General features: G+C 44.6%; 1 protein-coding gene across 1 annotated transcript; it reads left to right on the plus strand.

Annotated features, from left to right (window-relative positions):
- Positions 1 to 718: 718 nt before the first annotated feature.
- Positions 719 to 16,231, plus strand: GTF3C6 (general transcription factor IIIC subunit 6). The gene is made up of 6 exons (XM_048844786.2): positions 719 to 881; positions 6,745 to 6,825; positions 12,163 to 12,226; positions 12,419 to 12,463; positions 12,587 to 12,700; positions 15,547 to 16,231. The coding sequence occupies exons 1-6, from the start codon at positions 840 to 842 to the stop codon at positions 15,849 to 15,851; spliced, it is 651 nt and encodes a 216-aa protein (XP_048700743.1). The 5' UTR covers positions 719 to 839; the 3' UTR covers positions 15,852 to 16,231.
- Positions 16,232 to 19,948: the final 3,717 nt, after the last annotated feature.

Consider the following 19,948-nt stretch of genomic DNA (forward strand, 5'->3'; position numbering starts at 1 on the left):
GCTCGGTTCCCATAGCAGCTTCCATACGAACCCAGCTCGCCTGGCCCCTGGCCAGGGGCAGAAGCGGGAGGAGGCGACGGGAAGTTCTCAAGAGACACGGGCTGCCTGGCAAGGGACACAAAGCTGGGCAGCGGTGGGCCTGCAAGCAGATCACTTAAGATCACCGGGCACTAGCTGAGCGGAGGTCTGGGGTGCCCCCGGCGCCATGTGGAGGCAGCTCAGTCAGGCCCCAGCCCAATTAGTTTCTGTCTCCGGCTCAGGCCGGCTGACCCCTGACTGCGGAGAGAGCCCAAGGACCACGTCGCCCTGGTGTCGTGCTGACGCCCCCGCCCTCTCACCCCCTCCCCCACCACAGTCCGCGATCCCCCCTCCCTCCAAGCCACGCTCGCCGGGCAGCCGCTTCCCCTCCGCGGGCCAAGAACTCACCGCTCCCGCCGGCCTGGCCCAGCCCTCTCACTGCCCCGCCAGCCCCCTGCGCCCACTGGGCCTCTCGGGCCCGGGGCTGCGCGGCGCCCGTTACCGTTTGCCAAGCGCTACCCCGGCCCCGCCCCGGGGCCCGAGCCCTGTGGCGGGAGCTAGGGGGCGTTTGGAATCTCCCCGCGGGCGGCCCTATGACCCTGGGGCCGGAGGAAACCCCCCAGCAAACCGCCTGCCTCCCTCCCTCCGCGCGCCCTGCAGCCCGTTCCCCGCCCTAGCAAGCGGCTGGAGCAGGACTTCGCCGCTCCGGGCCCCCCGCCCCGATCTGAGCCGTCGGGGGTGGGGCCTTTCCGAATCTAAGATGGCGGCGGCAGGGTCACGTAGTGGGCGCTGAGGCGCTGGCTCGCAGCGGGATCCGGGACATGGCGGCGGCGGTGGGAGCTGAGGAGGAAGAGGAGGAGCAGGTGGGTAGGAGTCCCTAGCAGCGGCGCAGGTATCAGGTGTCTGCGTCTGTGCTCAGGCTCCTTGCTGCTGCCCGGCCTGATTAGTGGTGGTGGGGGGCGGTGTTTGGCTGCCCCTGGGGGCTCGCGTAGGACAGCCCGAGGCTACGGTCCCCGGCGCTCCCTCCCATTGTTGCACGCCTGCTGTATGGCAGCGGAGCTCCCGGGCGGGGCTGGCCCCTGGAGGGTGTGGCAGGGTGGGTGTCTGACTAGGCTGGAAGCGGGGCTGGACACGACGGGAGAGAGAGGAGTCAGTGACAGAGGGTGGGGGGGAGGAGAGCCCTCATTCCTATTTTCCCGCAATATTTGCACCAAATTGGGCAGGCTGTGGCTGTGCCCCCACCCCAGGGCAAGGGGGCAGTCATGCTCCCTGTCCTTCAATCCTGGCTCTCACTGGCATGGCCTGCAATGTGTTGGAACTGAGACTGAATACCACCCGACCAAGTCCCACTCCCCCAGCATCCAGACGCCCACACCGCTGAGACCCCCACACCCAGACCCCTCCTCTGAGCCCCAGCCGCCTTCAGCTCGAAGCCCCTGCAGAGTCCTATTGCCCAGTGATGAGCTGCCAAAATCTTAACAACCAGTTCCCTATAAAAAGTTCTGATTTGTATGTATTTTTTGTACCAATAAGGTTACCATACATCCATATTTTCCCAGGAAAATATTAAAAATTCCTCCCAGACAGCAATTTAAGAACCAAAAAGCCTGACATGTCTGGGAAAATACAGATGTATGTTAATCCTACCTAAAGTTCTTTTTTAAAAAGATGGGCCTGAACTAGAAATGAGCTCTGTTTCATATGTGTGGGTCCCTGCCACTCCCTGGGGGTGTGCTAGGGTGACCAGATGTCCCGATTTTGGGGTCTTTTTCTTATATAGGCTCCTATTACCCCCCACCCCCTGTCCTGATTTTTCACACTTGCTGTCTGGTCACCCGAGGGTGTGCACATGTGTGGGTCCCAGCTGCTCCCTGCCCCCCTCATTGAAGCAGGTGTGCATGGTTACTGCCCTGGGAACTGCAGGGCACCAGTGGGCGTGGGGCCAGCTGCAGACAGCAGCGTGGGACTGGGCTAGCTGGAGACGGGATGCGGGGCTGGCTGCAGGCAGGGGAGGGGAATGCGGGGCTGGATGCAGGCAAGGGGTGTGGGGCTGGCTGGAGGCAGGGCAGGGTGGTGCAGGGCTGGCTGGAGACGGGGTGTGGGGCTGGCTGGCTTCGGGCAGGGCTGCAGGGGGATGTGGCAGGGGTTGGCTGGAGACAGGGGGTGTGGGGCTGGCTAGCTTCGGGTTGGGGGGGTGCGGCAGGGGCTGGCTGCGGGCAGGGCAGGGGGTGCGGCAGGGGCTGGCTGCGGGTGGGGGTGCAGGGGTGGCTGGAGATGGGCTGGCTGCGGGCAGGGTAGGGGGTGCGGCAGGGGCTGGCTGCAGACTGGGGGTGCGGGGGTGCTTGGAGACAGGCTGGCTGCGGGCAGGGCAGGGGGTGCGGGGGTAGCTGGAGACAAGGGCTGGCTGCAGGCAGGGTGGTGGGTACTCACGGGGAGAGTGGCTTGGAGAAGCCCGAGCAGCAGGACGCAGCCCAGGCCCAGCAGAGCAGCCGGGGACCCACCAGGCAGCATCGGGAGCCCCAGGGCCAGGGGTCGGGGGAGCAGCAGCAGCAACAGGGCTCATGCCCAGGGCCAGGCGGCAGCCCACATGGCTCCCGCAGCGCAGCGCCCCCGGCGGCCGGAGGAGGAATTACATCACTTCCGGGCCGGAGCCCATCAAAGCCTCAGCACCCCCTGCAGAGAAGCGGGTTAACAACCGGTTCTAAAACTGCTTCAGAATTTAACAACCGGTTCGTGCGAACCGGCTCCAGCTCATCACTGCTATTGCCTCTACACCTAGGACCCCGCCCCCGCCACGAACCTCTGCATCCACATCCTCCCCACTGAGCTGCCTACACCCAGATTGTCCCACACACCACCCTCTCCCCCACACCTGAATCCCCTCACACTGAGTCCCTCCACACTTGGATCCTGCCTGCCCCACAGCTGGTGCAGAAGAGCAGGGTTCTAGGGAGTTTCTGGGGCAGACCTGGGCCTTATGGTGTGGCAGGGTCGGGTGTAGCCTCACCGCTGAGTCCGTGTCCTGGGCATGGGGAGGCTGCAGGTGATCTCCCACCTTTGTGTAGCCAGTGGCCTGTGATCCCCACTGCCATGCTGGAGCCTCTGCATTTATTTATTGACAAATAAAACTTGCAGAATTTTAAAATATTATGCACATAATTTTTAATTTTTTTGGCACAGAATGCCCTCAGGAATATCCTATGTATCTGCTACTGTAGCAGTTAGCACAGACTCATAGAATTGTACGGCTGGAAGAGACCCTGAGGGGTCAGCGAGTCCAGCGGTTCTCAACCAGGGGTCCACAGCCCCTGGGAGCCTGCAAGCTCTTTCAAGGAGGCTGTGGAGCCCTGCAGCTGAAGCCCCAATCCCTGGTGCCCCGTGCCCCCCATTTCCCCCACGGGACTGAACCTGGGAGGTGTGGGGCTGAATCCTGGAGCCCCGAGCCCTGGTACTCCCTGTGCGGCAGAAGCCCTGAGCCCATGGGCAGAGTTGGAGACATGGAGGGCATTGCTCCCCTTCCCAAAAAAATAATAAACTGTAGCACAAGAGCATGGCAGCCCTGGGGGCAGCTCCCCTCCTCCCCCACATCTCTTCTCCCTGGCCAGGTCGGAGGCAGGAAGCTGGAGCCCTCGCTGGTGCCATGGAGCAGGCAGCGGCAGCGTTCCCTCCTCTCCTGCTGGTGCCCCAGGTTGAAGCTGCTTCTCAGCTCCCAGCCCTGTTTGCTCCCAAAGAAGCAGCCGGTAAGAGCCCACCCAGATGGGGAGACCCTGCTCCATGGCTGGCAGACCCCTCTGGGAACAGGGATCATAGGGGAGTCCTCACAGCACACAGCCCCTAATACCCCTCTCCCTACACCCTGATCTACGCCCTCCCTGACCCTGAGCTATCCCCTGCCTGCACACAGCCCCTAACACTCCTCTCTCTGCACTGAGCTATCGCCTTGCCTGCATACAGTCCCTAGTACCCGTCTCTCTGCACCCTGAGCTATCCCCTTCCTGCACCCAGCCCCTAGCCACCCCCTCCATGCACCCACACAGCCACCCCCTGTGGGCACACAGCCCCAGCTACCCCCTTCCTGCACCCTAAGCTGTTTTCAAACTTTTTGAGCTAAGCCCTCCACCTTTGAGTTATAATTTTTGGTTGCTTCCCCGCCCCCTCTCAACCCAGACAGGCTGTGTGGCCTGCTGAGATGAGTCAGGGGATGGAGGTTGCACTCCATCCCTGTACCCCACCATGTGGAGGTGGCTTGAGCCCCGCTGGCCCCTGCCCACTCCCCAAAATAGAAGTCAAACTATGCCTATGCCCAAGGCCCCTGCCCCGAGACCCCTCCCCTCCAGCCCCCGCCACCGCTGGGCCCTAGAGTTTTTATAGCATGTCGAGGGAGGCCTCAGAGAGAAAAAGGTTGAGAACCCTGATCTAGTCCAGCCCCATGTGCTGAGATAACACCAAGTAAACCTAGACCTTCCCTCACAGATGTGTGTCCAATCTGTTCTTAAAAGCCTCTGCTGATGGAGATTTCACATATTCCTTTGGAAGCCTATTCTAGAAATTAACTAGTCTTGTCATTCGAAAATTTTTCCTACTAGCTAACCTACATTTCATTTGCTGCTGATTAAGCCCATTATTTCTCACCTTACCTTAAGTGGACATGGAGAACAATCGATCACTGTCCCCTTGTAGGTTTCAGAGTAGCAGCCCTGCTAGTCTGTATCCGTAAAAAGAAAAGGAGGACTTGTGGCACTTTAGAGACTAACAAATTTATTAGACCATAAGCTTTTGTGAGATACAGCAGAAGACTTATCAGGATCTCCCCCCCCCCCTTTTTTTTCCCCCTAGAGTAAACATGTACAGTTTTCTTAACCTTTCCTCATAGGTCAAGTTTTCTAAACCTTTTACATTGTTGTTGCTTTCACCTTGACTCTCTCCAATTTATCCCTATCTTTCTTGAAGTGTGGTGCTCAGAACTGGATACAAATATTCCAGCTGAGGCCAGGTCACTCTTGCCAAGTAGAGAGGGACAGATACCTCCTGTATCCTACGTGTGAAACTCCTGTTAATACACCTCAGAACATTAGCCTTTTTTGCAACTGCAACACATAGTTGGCTCTCATTCAGTTTGTGATCCATTGTAATCCCCAAACCGTTTTCAGCAGTACTACTGCCTACCCAGTTATTTCCCATTTTGTAGTTGTGCATTTGATTTTTTCTTCTTAAGTGCAATACTTTTCATTTGTCTTTATTTAATTTCATTTTACTAATTTCAGATTAATTCTGCAATTTGTCAAGGTAATTTTGAATTCTTAGCGTAGCCTAGCCTATTCTCCAAAGTGATTGCAAGCCCTCCTAGCTCGGTATCATCTGCAAGTTTTATGAGCATACTTATGATTGTTTACAGATGGTAACATGTAGAGCAGCAGGCCTTTGACGCTCCAGAAGAATGCAGGTTATGATAGTGGCTTTCATAATGTGGACACCAATCAGCTAGGAAGTGGACTGACACCAGTTCATTTCACACAGGATACTGGAACTGGTGTTGTTTGTATTAGGGTAATACCTACAGTGCACAACTGATATCAGGTCCCAGTTGTGATAGGCACTATACAAACATACAAGATGGTCCCTCTCCCAAAAAGGTTACATTCTAAATAGACAAGATACTCCAAGGGTGGAAGGGGAAACTGAGGTACAGTGAGGTGAAATGACTGCCCAAGGTCACAGAAAGTTAGTGGTGGAAAGCGAAGTAGAACTCAAGTCTCCCAAGTCCATTTGGAACTTTTATCCATTGCACTGCATTGCCTCTCCAATGGAGTCATGTTTTAAAAATCTTCCAATTATAACAAAGCTGGTTTTTATTTGAGATGTTTATTTTTGTGATAGCAGAGGACTGTGATGGCAAAGTCAGATAGTTACATGTAGACAACTGAAACTAGAAAAGAGACTTTACTGTATTATATAGGAGGAAGAACTTTGAAAATAATACTGATACTGTCACATTATTTTACCATAACCTTAAAAAAAAGAGTAATAGCTACTCGTAAGCTGTAAAATCAAACTTGCAATATTTCCTTTGCCACACTTTTAAAATTAAATTGTGTGTTCACTGATGATTATTATAAGATTGGTCATGGAAAATGGGCATCTATCTCTTATCTTCAGAAAAAGACTGGCAAAGATCTGTCAACACCATTTTCTCCTCCTATACTCCCCATCCCCTCAAATTAAGGAATTACAAGAACAAATTAAATGGAAACACATTGTAAATAGATAGGAGAAAAAATTAAACTTTATAATTAACCTATAGAATTCACGCTACAGTCTATAATTGGTAAATGTTGAAGCATTGTAAGATTTAATTAAAAATATGAATAAGTATAATATGTGCTGTTACGCTAGCTAGCATAAAATTATAAGAGCTGTCGGTCCTTATTCTTCCAGGTATAAACTGAACATTATCTGAGGTCGAATACAAACAGCCTTCAAATTCAGTTGTGGTTTTGGTGACATGGACAGAACTGTGTACTAGTTGGATATTACTTTGCTCTGGTATAGCAATATCTTTGTGTTGTTTTGCAAACAAACAATATAGGTCAAATTTTGGTTCTACAGTTTTGAGGGAGGTCTGTTTTAATAGCAAAGTAATAGACGTATCTGTGTTCATGTTAAAGTTGTTCATTTATTTAGTGTTCTAAATATATGATGAATGAGCTTTATACGTTTATGTTGCAGGAACAGCTGGTCGTGGTAGAATTATCAGGAATTATTGATTCAGACTTCCTAGAAAAATGTGAAAACAAATGCAAGATTTTGGTGAGTTTGACTACAACATATTAGTAAAGAGGCAAGTTTTTATTTTCGTGAACAAGGAGAAATTTTAGAGCCTCATTGAACTCAGTGGGCTTTGGATCAAACTTTTAGTGTAGAAATATGCAGATTATATGAGCGATAAACTGCCCATGGTCTGTGCACAGAGCAATTAGCATCAGTGGGCAATGTGAATGCATATCAAAAGTTCCCTTTGGCCTGTGAATATACTGTTATGCAAAACTTAGGGTATAACTTTCAAAAACACCCAAGTGACTTAAACCACACAAACAAACACAGTATTTTTAAATAGTGAAAACCATTTACTCTTGTCATAGAATCATAGAATATAAGGGTTGGAAGGGACCCCAGAAGGTCATCCAGTCCAACCCCCTGCTCGAAGCAGGACCAATTCCCAGTTAAATCATCCCAGCCAGGGCTTTGTCAAGCCTGACCTTAAAAACCTCTAAGGAAGGAGATTCCACCACCTCCCTAGGTAACGCATTCCAGTGTTTCACCACCCTCTTAGTGAAAAAGTTTTTCCTAATATCCAATCTAAACCTCCCCCACTGCAGCTTGAGACCATTACTCCTCGTTCTGTCATCTGCTACCATTGAGAACAGTCTAGAGCCATCCTCTTTGGAACCCCCTTTCAGGTAGTTGAAAGCAGCTATCAAATCCCCCCTCATTCTTCTCTTCTGCAGGCTAAACAATCCCAGCTCCCTCAGCCTCTCCTCATAACTCATGTGTTCCAGACCCCTAATCATTTTTGTTGCCCTTCGCTGGACTCTCTCCAATTTATCCACATCCTTCTTGAAGTGTGGGGCCCAAAACTGGACACAGTACTCCAGATGAGGCCTCACCAATGTCAAATAGAGGGGAACGATCACGTCCCTCGATCTGCTCGCTATGCCCCTACTTATACATCCCAAAATGCCATCGGCCTTCTTGGCAACAAGGGCACACTGCTGACTCATATCCAGCTTCTCGTCCACTGTCACCCCTAGGTCCTTTTCCGCAGAACTGCTGCCTAGCCATTCGGTCCCTAGTCTGTAGCTGTGCATTGGGTTCTTCCGTCCTAAGTGCAGGACCCTGCACTTATCCTTATTGAACCTCATCAGATTTCTTTTGGCCCAATCCTCCAATTTGTCTAGGTCCTTCTGTATCCTATCCCTCCCCTCCAGCGTATCTACCACTCCTCCCAGTTTAGTATCATCCGCAAATTTGCTGAGAGTGCAATCCACACCATCCTCCAGATCGTTTATGAAGATATTGAACAAAACCGGCCCCAGGACCGACCCTTGGGGCACTCCACTTGATACCAGCTGCCAACTAGACATGGAGCCATTGATAACTACCCGTTGAGCCCGACAATCTAGCCAGCTTTCTACCCACCTTGTAGTGCATTCATCCAGCCCATACTTCCTTAACTTGCTGACAAGAATACTGTGGGAGACCGTGTCAAAAGCTTTGCTAAAGTCAAGAAACAATACATCCACTGCTTTCCCTTCATCCACAGAACCAGTAATCTCATCATAGAAGGCGATTAGATTAGTCAGGCATGACCTTCCCTTGGTGAATCCATGCTGGCTGTTCCTGATCACCTTCCTCTCATGCAAGTGCTTCAGGATTGATTCTTTGAGGACCTGCTCCATGATTTTTCCAGGGACTGAGGTGAGGCTGACTGGCCTGTAGTTCCCAGGATCCTCCTTCTTCCCTTTTTTAAAGATTGGCACTACATTAGCCTTTTTCCAGTCATCCGGGACTTCCCCGGTTCGCCACGAGTTTTCAAAGATAATGGCCAATGGCTCTGCAATCACAGCCGCCAGAGCCTACTGCCTGACACTACTAAACTTTTCCAGTTTTTGTATCTTATACAGTAGTACAGGGATCTACATTTTGTATCCTACTTTGATGTTATCAGTTTTAGCAGGAAAAACAAAACCCCAAGCTTAGCCTCAGAAGACTTTTTTTTAAAAGTTACTTTTTGGAAATATTTGTGAGAGAATCTCATTAATTTGTATTAACAACTGTGCTACCCACTGTGGATTTTACAAAATTAACATGAAAGGCCCTCATCTCACAAACAAGTAACTTAACTTTACACACCTGAATAGTCTCACTGATGAGGCCAAACAAATATAATTGTATCTATCAAGGTCAGTACATTACAACAAATATGCTTTGTTCAAGTATTTATTTTAAGCATAGTTTAATTTTAATTATACTTCACAGTATACTAGGAAAAATAATGAAATATCAGTAATGAGGCATCACTATAGTACTACACTGGATCCTCGCTAGAACGCAGGGTTCGGGATCCATGCGCGGTACCGCGTTATAGTGGGGGCCGCGTTACCATGGATCCCAATTTAAATCACTGCGACAGCGCTATATGCGAATCCGCGCTATAGTGATGCGTGCTATAGCAGGGGTCCGCTGTAGTTACTAATGAGACACCCAGTTTTGAATCTTTGCTAAGAAATGGAGTGTGACTCGGTGTGCCTGGGGCAGCCCTTACTGAAAATGTCAAGGTCAGAGGAGGCTGCGTAAGGGAGAGCAGACACTCCCAAACTGGTGGTTAACACTGAAGTTAAACTCACCAACCAGTCACAAAACTTCTGATCCCCAACGCTGGTTATTGAGAAGCTAAAAAAAAAGAAGTCACACAGCTCCCTTTATTGCATTCCAGTTCTCTGATTCCCAATCAGCTCCTAGATCCAGTACAGTGAGAAGTTATTTAAAAACTCTGCTCACTATACAAAATGTTCTTCTGACCCCAAAGGGTCAGCCACATCACCAGGTTAATGTTATTTTGGATCTTACCTAAAATACCATGCTGCTAGTCTATCCTTTAGTGTCTAAAACTAAAGGTTTATTATAAGGAAAAAAGAAAGAACAAGAAGAGATTTGTTAAATGGTAAAGCAATCAGATAAATACAGAGACTTCAAAGTCCATATATCAGGTTCTTAGTATCAGGCTCAGTATTCCAGGATGGGTCATTCAGTCCTTTGTTCAGAACTTCGTTTGTAGAAAAGTTACTCCAGAAGTAAGAAGCAGAAATTAATACAACATGGAGATGATGCAGCTGCCCTTTATATTCCTTTTGCCATCTGGCTTGTACTTCCTGTGTCCCAAACTCAAGCTTCACAGCACAAGGCATGGAAAAGCCTTAAAGTTCTCTATCTATAGGCATGCCCCTACTCGTCCTGCTGACTCAGAAGGTGTAGCCCCTGGCTCCTTTCAGTGGGTTCTTTGTATAGCTGATGATCCTGATGGGCCATCGAACAGGTGAGCAATGCTGATGTCTGGGAGTGTCACCTAGAAATACACAGATATACCATACATATCGTATAACTCACAATAAAAGGTGAATCAAACATATAAATGAGATTATCATACTTGGCAAAGCATAACATTTTCACATGGCATATCTGGTAAGATATTAAGATTCCTTAGAATTTTACAATATTGGTATGAACAATATCATAAAGTGTCTCCCATATTCCATACAGCGTCACATGGAGTAGTGTTTTTTCTGAGAACATTTCAGGCTTATGAAGTGAGAATACGTGAGCTTCTGTTGTTTTTTCAGTTTTAAGGTTGCTTGTGTTCTGATAGTGATTCAGAAAATTAATTTTTATGTGTACTTAAAGTATTTCGATTCACCATTAAGAGTTCTTCTGATCTTGGAACTGATTCTCCCTCTGATGTCTTCCTTAATTTGTGACATCATAATTGGGTTGTGTGGAGAGGACTGATATTACAAACTGAGGATTGTGATTCTGTATGAAGAATAAGCAGGAAGAACCAATAACCTGTTAGATTATAAATCTTGTCCCTATGCCCTGTGTAGTTGGAAGGGCTCAGAGCCAGCACAACTTATAAGGTTCTGTTGCAAAAGGGAGAGCAGGATTTTGGAACCTCATGCAAGGGTTCCAACCTCTATGCTGCAAGGCTATGTTCAGAAGGGACTTCCAGCATCCCTGCATGCAACTGGGCTTTAGGAAGGCGTATACTCAGTAAATCCTCTGGCCGTCTCTGCCCACCCCCCCTCCAAACCATGCCTCCCCAACCCAAAAAATACACTCCCAAAATGAATGTACAGGAGCCACAGAAGCTATTGTAAACCTGAAGTTGCATTAATGGCAATGAAATAGATTTTGTACTGAACTGCAGTCAGAGTAAGGATTTCTTCCACCCTCTTGTCCACACAGAAATCCCCCAGTATGCAGCCCTGAAAAGGTTTTGTCCCTTAGGGAATCATTTATTTTCCATGCAAGTAAATTTAGTAATATAAAACTCTGAGTTAAAATACTGTTTTCCCTGAGGCAATTACATAAAGTGCTTTTGAAAAGCTATTAATAAATAGGAGATTGGATACAGGTTAGTTTATGCTCCTTTGGACTTCTTGCAACTGCCTCTTCCCTCAACATGCTGTAGCCTTTTCCAGGTCAAAGACTTTTTAAAAGGATTCAGTCAACTCAGTGGGACATCATCAACTGGAAAATAGTGTTTGTCTTAAAATCATGTACCAAGTATAATTAATATAACATCTAAAGTTACTCTGATTGAAAGAAGTTATCACCCCCAAAATATTTCTGTTTGTTTACTTTGTTTCACAGCATTTTGTGTGTAGTCAGGTTCACTATTTCTTTTGTATAGTCACTTCCTTGTTGATTGTGAGACACGCTCACAGAAATGGGAGAAAAAAAACACTTTAAAAATAGGGGAAAGTGATTGTAAAACCACAGAAACCTGTAGAAGGAAACAGAAGCAGGGCTAGTCCTGGAAACCATTTTTAACTCACTTTTAGAAATTTGCTTGATGTTAAATTGACGGTGTCCCTTTATTTTCAGAGAGCTGCTTGTTAAATAATATAAATAATAGCTTCCTACCGCTGCCATTGGACTGCTGATGTGCCTGCGTGTTGTTTAGGTGTTTGTGTACTCATGCAACCTTTTTGTCTCCTGCACACCTTTCTCATTTGCTTACCTAATTTTCCGAGATATACTGTATATCTGTTTCATCTAAATCTCACAGTTTAGGAAGCTTTTGAATCTATACACTGAAAAGAAAGTTTCCTTTGTTTGTGTATGTTCGTTTTTCTCCCCATATTAATCTCAGTGTGATAGAATAGACTTGATTTACTATCGCTAGCTTGCATTCCATATTGCTTTTTTGTCTTGTACTGCATATACCATGTCAGGGAATCTGTATATAATGCTGGTTTTACTGTACTTGGCATACCAGTTTACCAGTTGTTTTCTCTAGTCTTGGTGCCTTGCCTTGACTAGCTGAAGCATGACTTCCATGTAATTTCTGTCTATCCTTGTTTTTAGGGAATAGACACAGAGAGGCCCATTTTGCAAGTGGACAGATATGTCTTTGCTGGGGAGTATGAAGGTAGGAAAAGATTATATGGATGAAACTGCTCATTTTCAGTGTGACATACAGGGCCCAATCATGAGAGATACTGATCATCCTCAATTTCCATTGACTTCAGTGGAGGTGGAGAGCACTCAGGTTTTTGAAGTACTGGGCCTTTGGCAAATAACCTCTGTTATTTCTCAGCTAACTGTCCTTTGTTCTCCATAGATACCCTTGGAACCTGTGTAGTGTTTGAAGAAAATGCAGAACAAGGTAAGTGATACATCTTTTATGTTCTGGCTTGTATCTGAGCTGACGCTGTAAGGTTCAGATAATTTTCATGTTTCAGATGATGTGGATGTTCACTAAAATGAATCAATTAATTTTTATTTATAGTGGACGCAGAAGGAAACCAAAAGCTACAGCTGAAATACAAGTGCCACACAATGAAGAAGCTGAACATGACACGGACGCTTCTGACTGAAAAGAAGGAAGGAGAAGAGAGCGTAGGTTAGTGCACCTGGTCTTGTATGTGGGAACATGTGAGGTCGTCCTAGGACTAAACCTTATCTTTGATACCAGGCTGGAGACAAAAATTAGTTTGACCATTTAGTGCCAATAAGTATCCAGGGAATTAAAGGATACAAGCTTTCCGTTCTTAAACAACAACATCGTATATAAACAAATTAACTGAACTAAAAAATGATAGCTATTTGTAAAGTTTCTTGTGATTTTGGCCAAACTACTTTCCATTTTTATATGCATTTCTGTAGGCAAATTAAGTTCTGGTGCACTTGCTTCAATGTCGTTGTACCATTTCACACCAGGGTTAAATTTTGCCTTTCATCTCTAGGCCGGAAGTCAATGCTGTTTCTGTATTTAGATATTTACAGTAATACTGCTCCTAGCAATGTCTTATTCCCAATTGTTCCTGCTATTTTGCTCATACACAGGGTTAGGAATAAAGAGCCATTTTATGCTAAATTTATACATATTCTGCTGGAAGATTACATTTTATGGTATTAAAAAGTCATCTTGTGAGCGATCTAGATGTGAAGATCTGATCACAGATGGGATGACTTTTACCCATAAGATGTAACATTTCCTTTCCCCACCTAATACTACCTATTGATTTATTAAGAAATCATTCATTTTAAAAGTTAGTGGCAGGTGGGTTGCTTAATTAAAACAATGCCACTGTAGGAAATGTTCTAATTGAACTCTCAAGCTTCCTCACAAGCAATTCAATGCTTGCACATGACAAACACTCAATGCTCATACATTCAGCACTTGACACATTTTGATTACTGTATATTGAGCATGTGTGACTTCTAAAGAGCATACTTACATGAGGGAAGAAATACCAGTTCCATTAGTAATCTGTATTTGTTTTTAATAAACTGGTCTACAGACCTGCGGTACCACTTTTCATTCATAGTCATTCTTAGATGTTTTCAGGTGCCATGTTCCATCAAGTTATTTGATAGTCTAAACTTAAATTAACATGATAGTCTCCATTCTGCATCAGTAAAATATATTCTTAGCATCTTGAGTCGTATGGAAACTGTTTTGGAACTTGCATAGGTGCTGTGTGGCACCTAGATACAACAGTGTTGGCACAGTACAAAATAAATACTGAAGAATAGTAAACTAATGTCTGTGTGATCCACTATTTCACTGGTATTATAAATAATTGGGAAACCAACCTTTGAATGAAAAGGATTTCCCCCTCCCAGTATTTATAATGCAAGTGGAATTTTCTGTCAGCATATAAATGTACTGATTCTAAGATAAATAGGAATTGGAAAAGGATTATCTTGTTAAATAATAGTTTTTAGTTATCTCAGACACACTTAGACTTAGTTAACCAAGACACAGCCCTAGCTTTCAGGGAAACCTCAACAACCACAAAAACTAGTGGCCTCAACTCCTGAATGTATGGTGGGACTCAGCCCAAAGATAAAGATCTACATTCTTGAAAGATGTCATTCCCATCCCAGTCATTCTTTTGGATTAGGCAAGGAAATGTTGACCTTTACAACTTTGTACCATTTATTTTTATGTATCACTGCTGTGGAAGAATGAAAAGCTATTAGGTGAACAAACAGAACCAGCATGAGACACGCACACAAAACTCAAATGCCAGTAAATCAACAGAAGGCATACCCATTAAGCAGCCCTCTTTGTTTTGATGTATTTTTGGTTTTAATCTCTTGGAGTGTACTGTAATTGAGTGACCCCGTTTGTGACAGCAATAAGTACCATAAAAATTCATATATTGCCAAATTTTAGAAATGTAATAGGTTTAGCTGGTGGTGTAATAGTTATGTAGAAGAGGACAGGACAAGGAGTAATGGTCTCAAGTTGCAGTGGGGGAGGTTTAGGTTGGATATTAGGAAAAACTTTTTCACTAGGAGGGTGGTGAAACACTGGAATGCGTTACCTAGGGAGGTGGTAGAATCTCCTTCCTTAGAAGTTTTTAAGGTCAGGCTTGACAAAGCCCTGGCTGGGATGATTTAATTGGGGATCGGTCCTGCTTTGAGTTGGACTAGATGACCTCCTGAGGTCCCTTCCAACCCTGATATTCTATGATTCTATGTTTTACACAGCACATGGGAGACCATATCTCGATTCTTGGTACCTTCCTAGGTTGAAAATACTCAGGAGTCAGCAGCAGTAGCTTGTGTGTTGGAGGTGGACAGGTGTTGAGTCTCCTAATAGGAAACACTGGCTGATTTGAAGAAGCAGTAGAGCTAAGAGCTTGTTGGGGGCACTGCTCAGCTAGAAGAACAATAGTTCTGATAATTAGCTCTCAAGTGCAAAGCAAATGAAAATGGCTGATTAGAAATCATCTATATGATGGGGATTCTGAAGACCCTCCCTCAGTTCTTAGACAAAAAATGTTATATTGGAGACATAAACCAGTATAAGCAAGCAAACAAACCTTCTACCCCTCAGAGTTTTATGCTGTATTGCTTCAAGACAGTGAAACTTAAGCTGCTATTTGTCTTAACTAAGAATTTTTCTCCTCACTTCAGCATGTGAGGATCATAGTGAAAATAGGTCCGTCTTATGCAGCAGAAGGAAGTAAGGACATTTGGGAGGGATTTTACTGTTTCCGGTTTGGAAAATGGGTCACAGGCAGTTTCCTTTCTTTCCCTCAAGTCTCTTTGTAGCAGAAGCTTATGGCACACACCACCTCATATATAATGTTGTTTTTTCTCAAACATAACATTATTGCATATTTCTAGTTATTGTTTAAGGCTAAAACAATGAACTCGTGAAACTAAGAAAATGTCATCTTGCTGTTAAAATCTCTCCTCCCCGTTTCACTAGTTTATCTTTTTTCTGACCAGGTGGTGTGGAGTGGTTACAGATTAAAGACAAAGATTTCTCATACAGCAGACCTAATATGATTTGTAGTTTTCTGCACCAAAAGGAAGATTCTGAGGAGGCAGCTCAGGCCCAGGACAAACTGGCAGACAAGTTGGAGGGAGAGGTCAGTGACAAAGGGAACTCTGGCCTAACTTACGAACTGGAGAAGCAGCATAGCATGGAAATGGATGACTCTATCCCTCTCCTTGATAGCCCTGCCTCTGAAGCAGAAAACTCTCCTTCAGGAAGTGCTCAAGACAATACCTTAGATGATGCTCCTAGGTGATGATGTCAAATCTGCAGCGTCTAGAAGTGAGGATGAATGGAGTTAGTTAATATTATGAACCAAACTTTTAAAGTCACTTCAACCTGACCTCCACTTTATGGGAGTAATTAATAGTGAGTGCAAAACTGCACCCACAAATTTGGAAGCCATTTTTGGGTCTTGAATGTGATGATTTAGTATCTGTCTCTGTGTTAAATATACATGCATTTCCAGCTAGCATCTTTACCTCTGAGTTGAAGAACAGGAACAAATGACTAAATGAGAAGGAGACACCATAGAAAAACTCTGATGCACTGCACAGCCATGAATATCAATAAAAGTAAATCTTCTCTTTGTAAGATATCTGTTGCAAAATAAAGCCTTGACATTTTCAGTTATTATTTCAGCTTGGGGTTTCATGTCCTTACCCATGTGGATGCTCCTCCCAGGAAATGCTATACAAGTGACCTATTTGCTAAGATTGGTGGGCACCATACAAAACACATCTGAGTTGTTTTTGGTAGCCTATTTCTTTCCTCCCTCCACTGCATATGGTCCCCAATAGGAGACCACTTCTGGTCAAAACGTTTCAATCAGCAGTTGAAGTCTGCAAGTGATCTAGGGGTTTAATCTTGTTCTGTCAACAAAAGGCAAAATGTATTCTTCACTTAATTTTATTGTAACATCTCACTGAGCTTACTAGAACCTCACTTAACCCTGTTTTGTCCAGCTTGCACCTGTCATTCATTGATATACACTTGACTTTATATATAGTATTACTAAAGGGACTGCAACGAAGCTGCCTTTGGTGGGACACTTCTAAGAGTATCAATTCAGGACAAATTGCTTAGAGCAGGGCAGTCACAGCCCCAGGCTGGTGGTTCTCCACCTCTAAGGCACGGTAAACCAGCCAAACAGAGAGGACTTCAGTCTCCCCCCACTGGCTAACCACAAGTCACACAAGCAATTCCCTTAGACACTCCAGTTTCCCGGTATCACCACCAGTGCCACTCGTTATGGGGACGAATGGTTATGAAAACCAATACCCCAGTAAAAAAAGGTTCTCCCAATCCCAAAGGACCAAGCTCCAGAGCCAGATCAATATACCCATCAGATCTTACCCACAAATCACGCTATTGCTAATTCTTTAGAATCTAAAATATAAAGGTTTATTCATAAAAGGAAAGAAATATAGAAGAGAGCTAAAATTGGTTAAATGGAATCAATTACATACAGTAATGACAAAGTTCTTGGTTCAGGCTTGTAGCAGTGATGGAATAAACTTCAGGTTCAAATCAAGTCTCTGGAGTACATCCACAGCTGGGATGGGTCTTTCAACCCTTTGTTCAGAGCTTCAGTTTGTAGCAAGGTTCCTCCAGAGGTCAGAGGCAGGATTGAAGACAAGATGTCCATTGAAGACAAGATGGAGGGCCTTTTATATTCTCTGCCCGGAAGGATCCCTCTTTGTTCTTACTGTGGAAAATCACAGCAGCAAGATGGTGCTTGGAGTCACATGGGCAAGTCACATGTCCATTCATGACTCAGTTTGCAGGCCGATGCCATTGTTTACATGAAGAAAAGGAGGACTTGTGGCACCTTAGAGACTAACCAATTTATTTGAGCATAAGCTTTTGTGAGCTACAGCTCACTTCATCGGATGTGGATTGTCGTCTCCCAAAGTTCATTGTCAGTTAAGCGTTCCTTGATTGGGCACTTACTGAGAATAGTCCTTTCTCAAGAAGCTGACCAAATGCTTCACTGAGACTACTTAGAATCAAAACACATTGAGATACCAGTACGTAGCCAATATTCATAACTTCAGCTACAAAATGATACACACCTACAGAGAGCATAATCATAACCAGCAAAGCATAACCTTTTTATAGATACCTCACATGACAACCTTTGTACAATATTTGCTGCAAATATATAACAGTTGTTGCAACAATGATCTATATGGTCATAGTTTATGTCAATAATGTCACAGGGACACTAGTCAGTTTCAAAACTTCCAAGTTGAAAATTAAAAAAAAACAACTTTAAACCATGTTCTGAATATTTTTGAAATAATTCCTTTAAAAACACTTTCAGGATTGATTGATTGATTTGTTTGCTCCCCTATTTGACTAACCGTTATAATGAGTTTCTCCCTTGCATACTGTTTGTTTGGGGGAAATAATGAAACTGACATTTCATAGCATGTGATGTACAAAGTAAATGGTCCGGTCCATTGTTTTGCCAACTTGTTTTAGACAGTCATAGAAATCTTAAAAAGAAAAGGAGTACTTGTGGCACCTTAGAGACACACATTTATTTGAGCATAAGATTTCATGAGCTACAGCTCACTTCATCGGATGCATTCAGTGGAAAATACAGGGGGGAGATTTATATACATAGAGAACATGAAACAATGGGTCTTACCATACACACTAACCAGAGTGATCACTTAAGGTGAGCTATTACCAGCGGGGGGGGGGGCGGAGGGGGGGGCGGACATGGGACCTTTTGTAGTGATAATCAAGGTGGGCCATTTCCAGCAGTTGACAAGAACGTCTGAGGAACAGTGGTGCCACAAATACTCCTTTTCTTTTTGCAGATACAGACTAACACGATTGCTACTCTGAAACCTATCATAGAAATCTTAGATGTTTTTAACTATAAGTACAACATTTTCAAACAAAAATGTGATTGTCACATTGATAGTGTTTCTTTCTCTAAATTAGTGTGTGTTCTCTATGGAAAACTGTTGTGGAATAGAGTGAAGCAATGTGGCATTTGTGGTGTCCTGTGTTCTCCACTAGCCCATTGTACTTATCTTTCTATCGTTTTCAGTGTTTAGAGTAACAGCACAAGACAGATTTTTACATTTCTAAATGTTATGTAGCTATGACATTGGTCATTTTGGCTGCTGCACAGTGGAAAAATTGGCAGACGGAGAAGTGAGTAAGGCTAGGTGGCCCAGAATTAGAGATAGAGGGCCAGATCTTCATCTGGTGTAATTGGAATAGCACCATTGACTTCTTCCTAGAGTAGCTAACAAAAATGTACGTGTCCTGGAATAAATTTATTGTGGAGTTTCTAAATTAGCATTTAGAAACGTGTTAATCTATTGCCAACTAGCTGAAGTTACAACAGGATCACAACTCTAATCAAGACATACTTGGTATTTCTTCCCAGAGCATTTCCACTGGGAAAATTTGGCCCTCTAAGAAACTGTCTAAACACACACATTGCCTTAGTTTAAATTACATTGTGTTGGTTAAACTAATGCAACTTTTGTATGTGGAGACTCTTTTATATAAGGTTTAAAACAAGTTATTGGTTTGGCTTGCACCTCAGTACGCTTACCAACACAAGGTAAATGATACAACCCAGGTTTAAATGGTGATGAATATCCAAACACACAATAGTACTGGTTTAACTGAGTATAAAATCACATCTTTAGTTAACCTCTGTATGTAGACCAGGTCTAAATCTACACTGGTGACAGCACGAAAATGCAGCTCTACCAGTGATAGGAAGAGAACTTTTGCCCTTTCTACACTACTGCTTCCACTGTAGCAACCACTGGTGGAAAATTGAGTCCAATATTTCCTAGCGTTAGGCAAGCTTTATGATATTGTCCTTCTGGTGTGAGAACCAGAAAGCATAGATTAGTAGTTTTTTAAACATCATTTGGACTAGTGATCACTACATGTGAAGTACTCAAGGACAAATTCAGATATAAATCAGAGTTAGCAATGAAGTTTTGGCTACAAGGGAAAACCTAAAAGGAAAAAAAACCCAGTTCATCTTGTTCCTGAGTAACATGGTTCATGGGAGAAATATCATAACTTTTTGCTTACATTTAAGATAAACTGTTTCAATGGTAGCCTCCTAGCATAGCATCCTCCACTTTCTTTTGTTCTCAGCTTTGGTATAAACACATTTTTATGTTCTGCTAGCAAATGCTTTTGATTATGTATAAATGTGTTTGTGATGCAGAAAGACGAGACAAGGTTTTCAAATATTTTCAGGCTCTGATCTTCCCTCATAGTATTCTCTAATCACTTTCTTAATAGGATTATGTTATACTACTGTTCCTATTGTATGTGGACAAAGATGTATGTCAGAGTACA

Source organism: Caretta caretta, chromosome 3 (genome assembly GCF_965140235.1).
Source record: "Caretta caretta isolate rCarCar2 chromosome 3, rCarCar1.hap1, whole genome shotgun sequence".
NCBI classification, from domain to species: Eukaryota; Metazoa; Chordata; order Testudines; family Cheloniidae; genus Caretta; species Caretta caretta.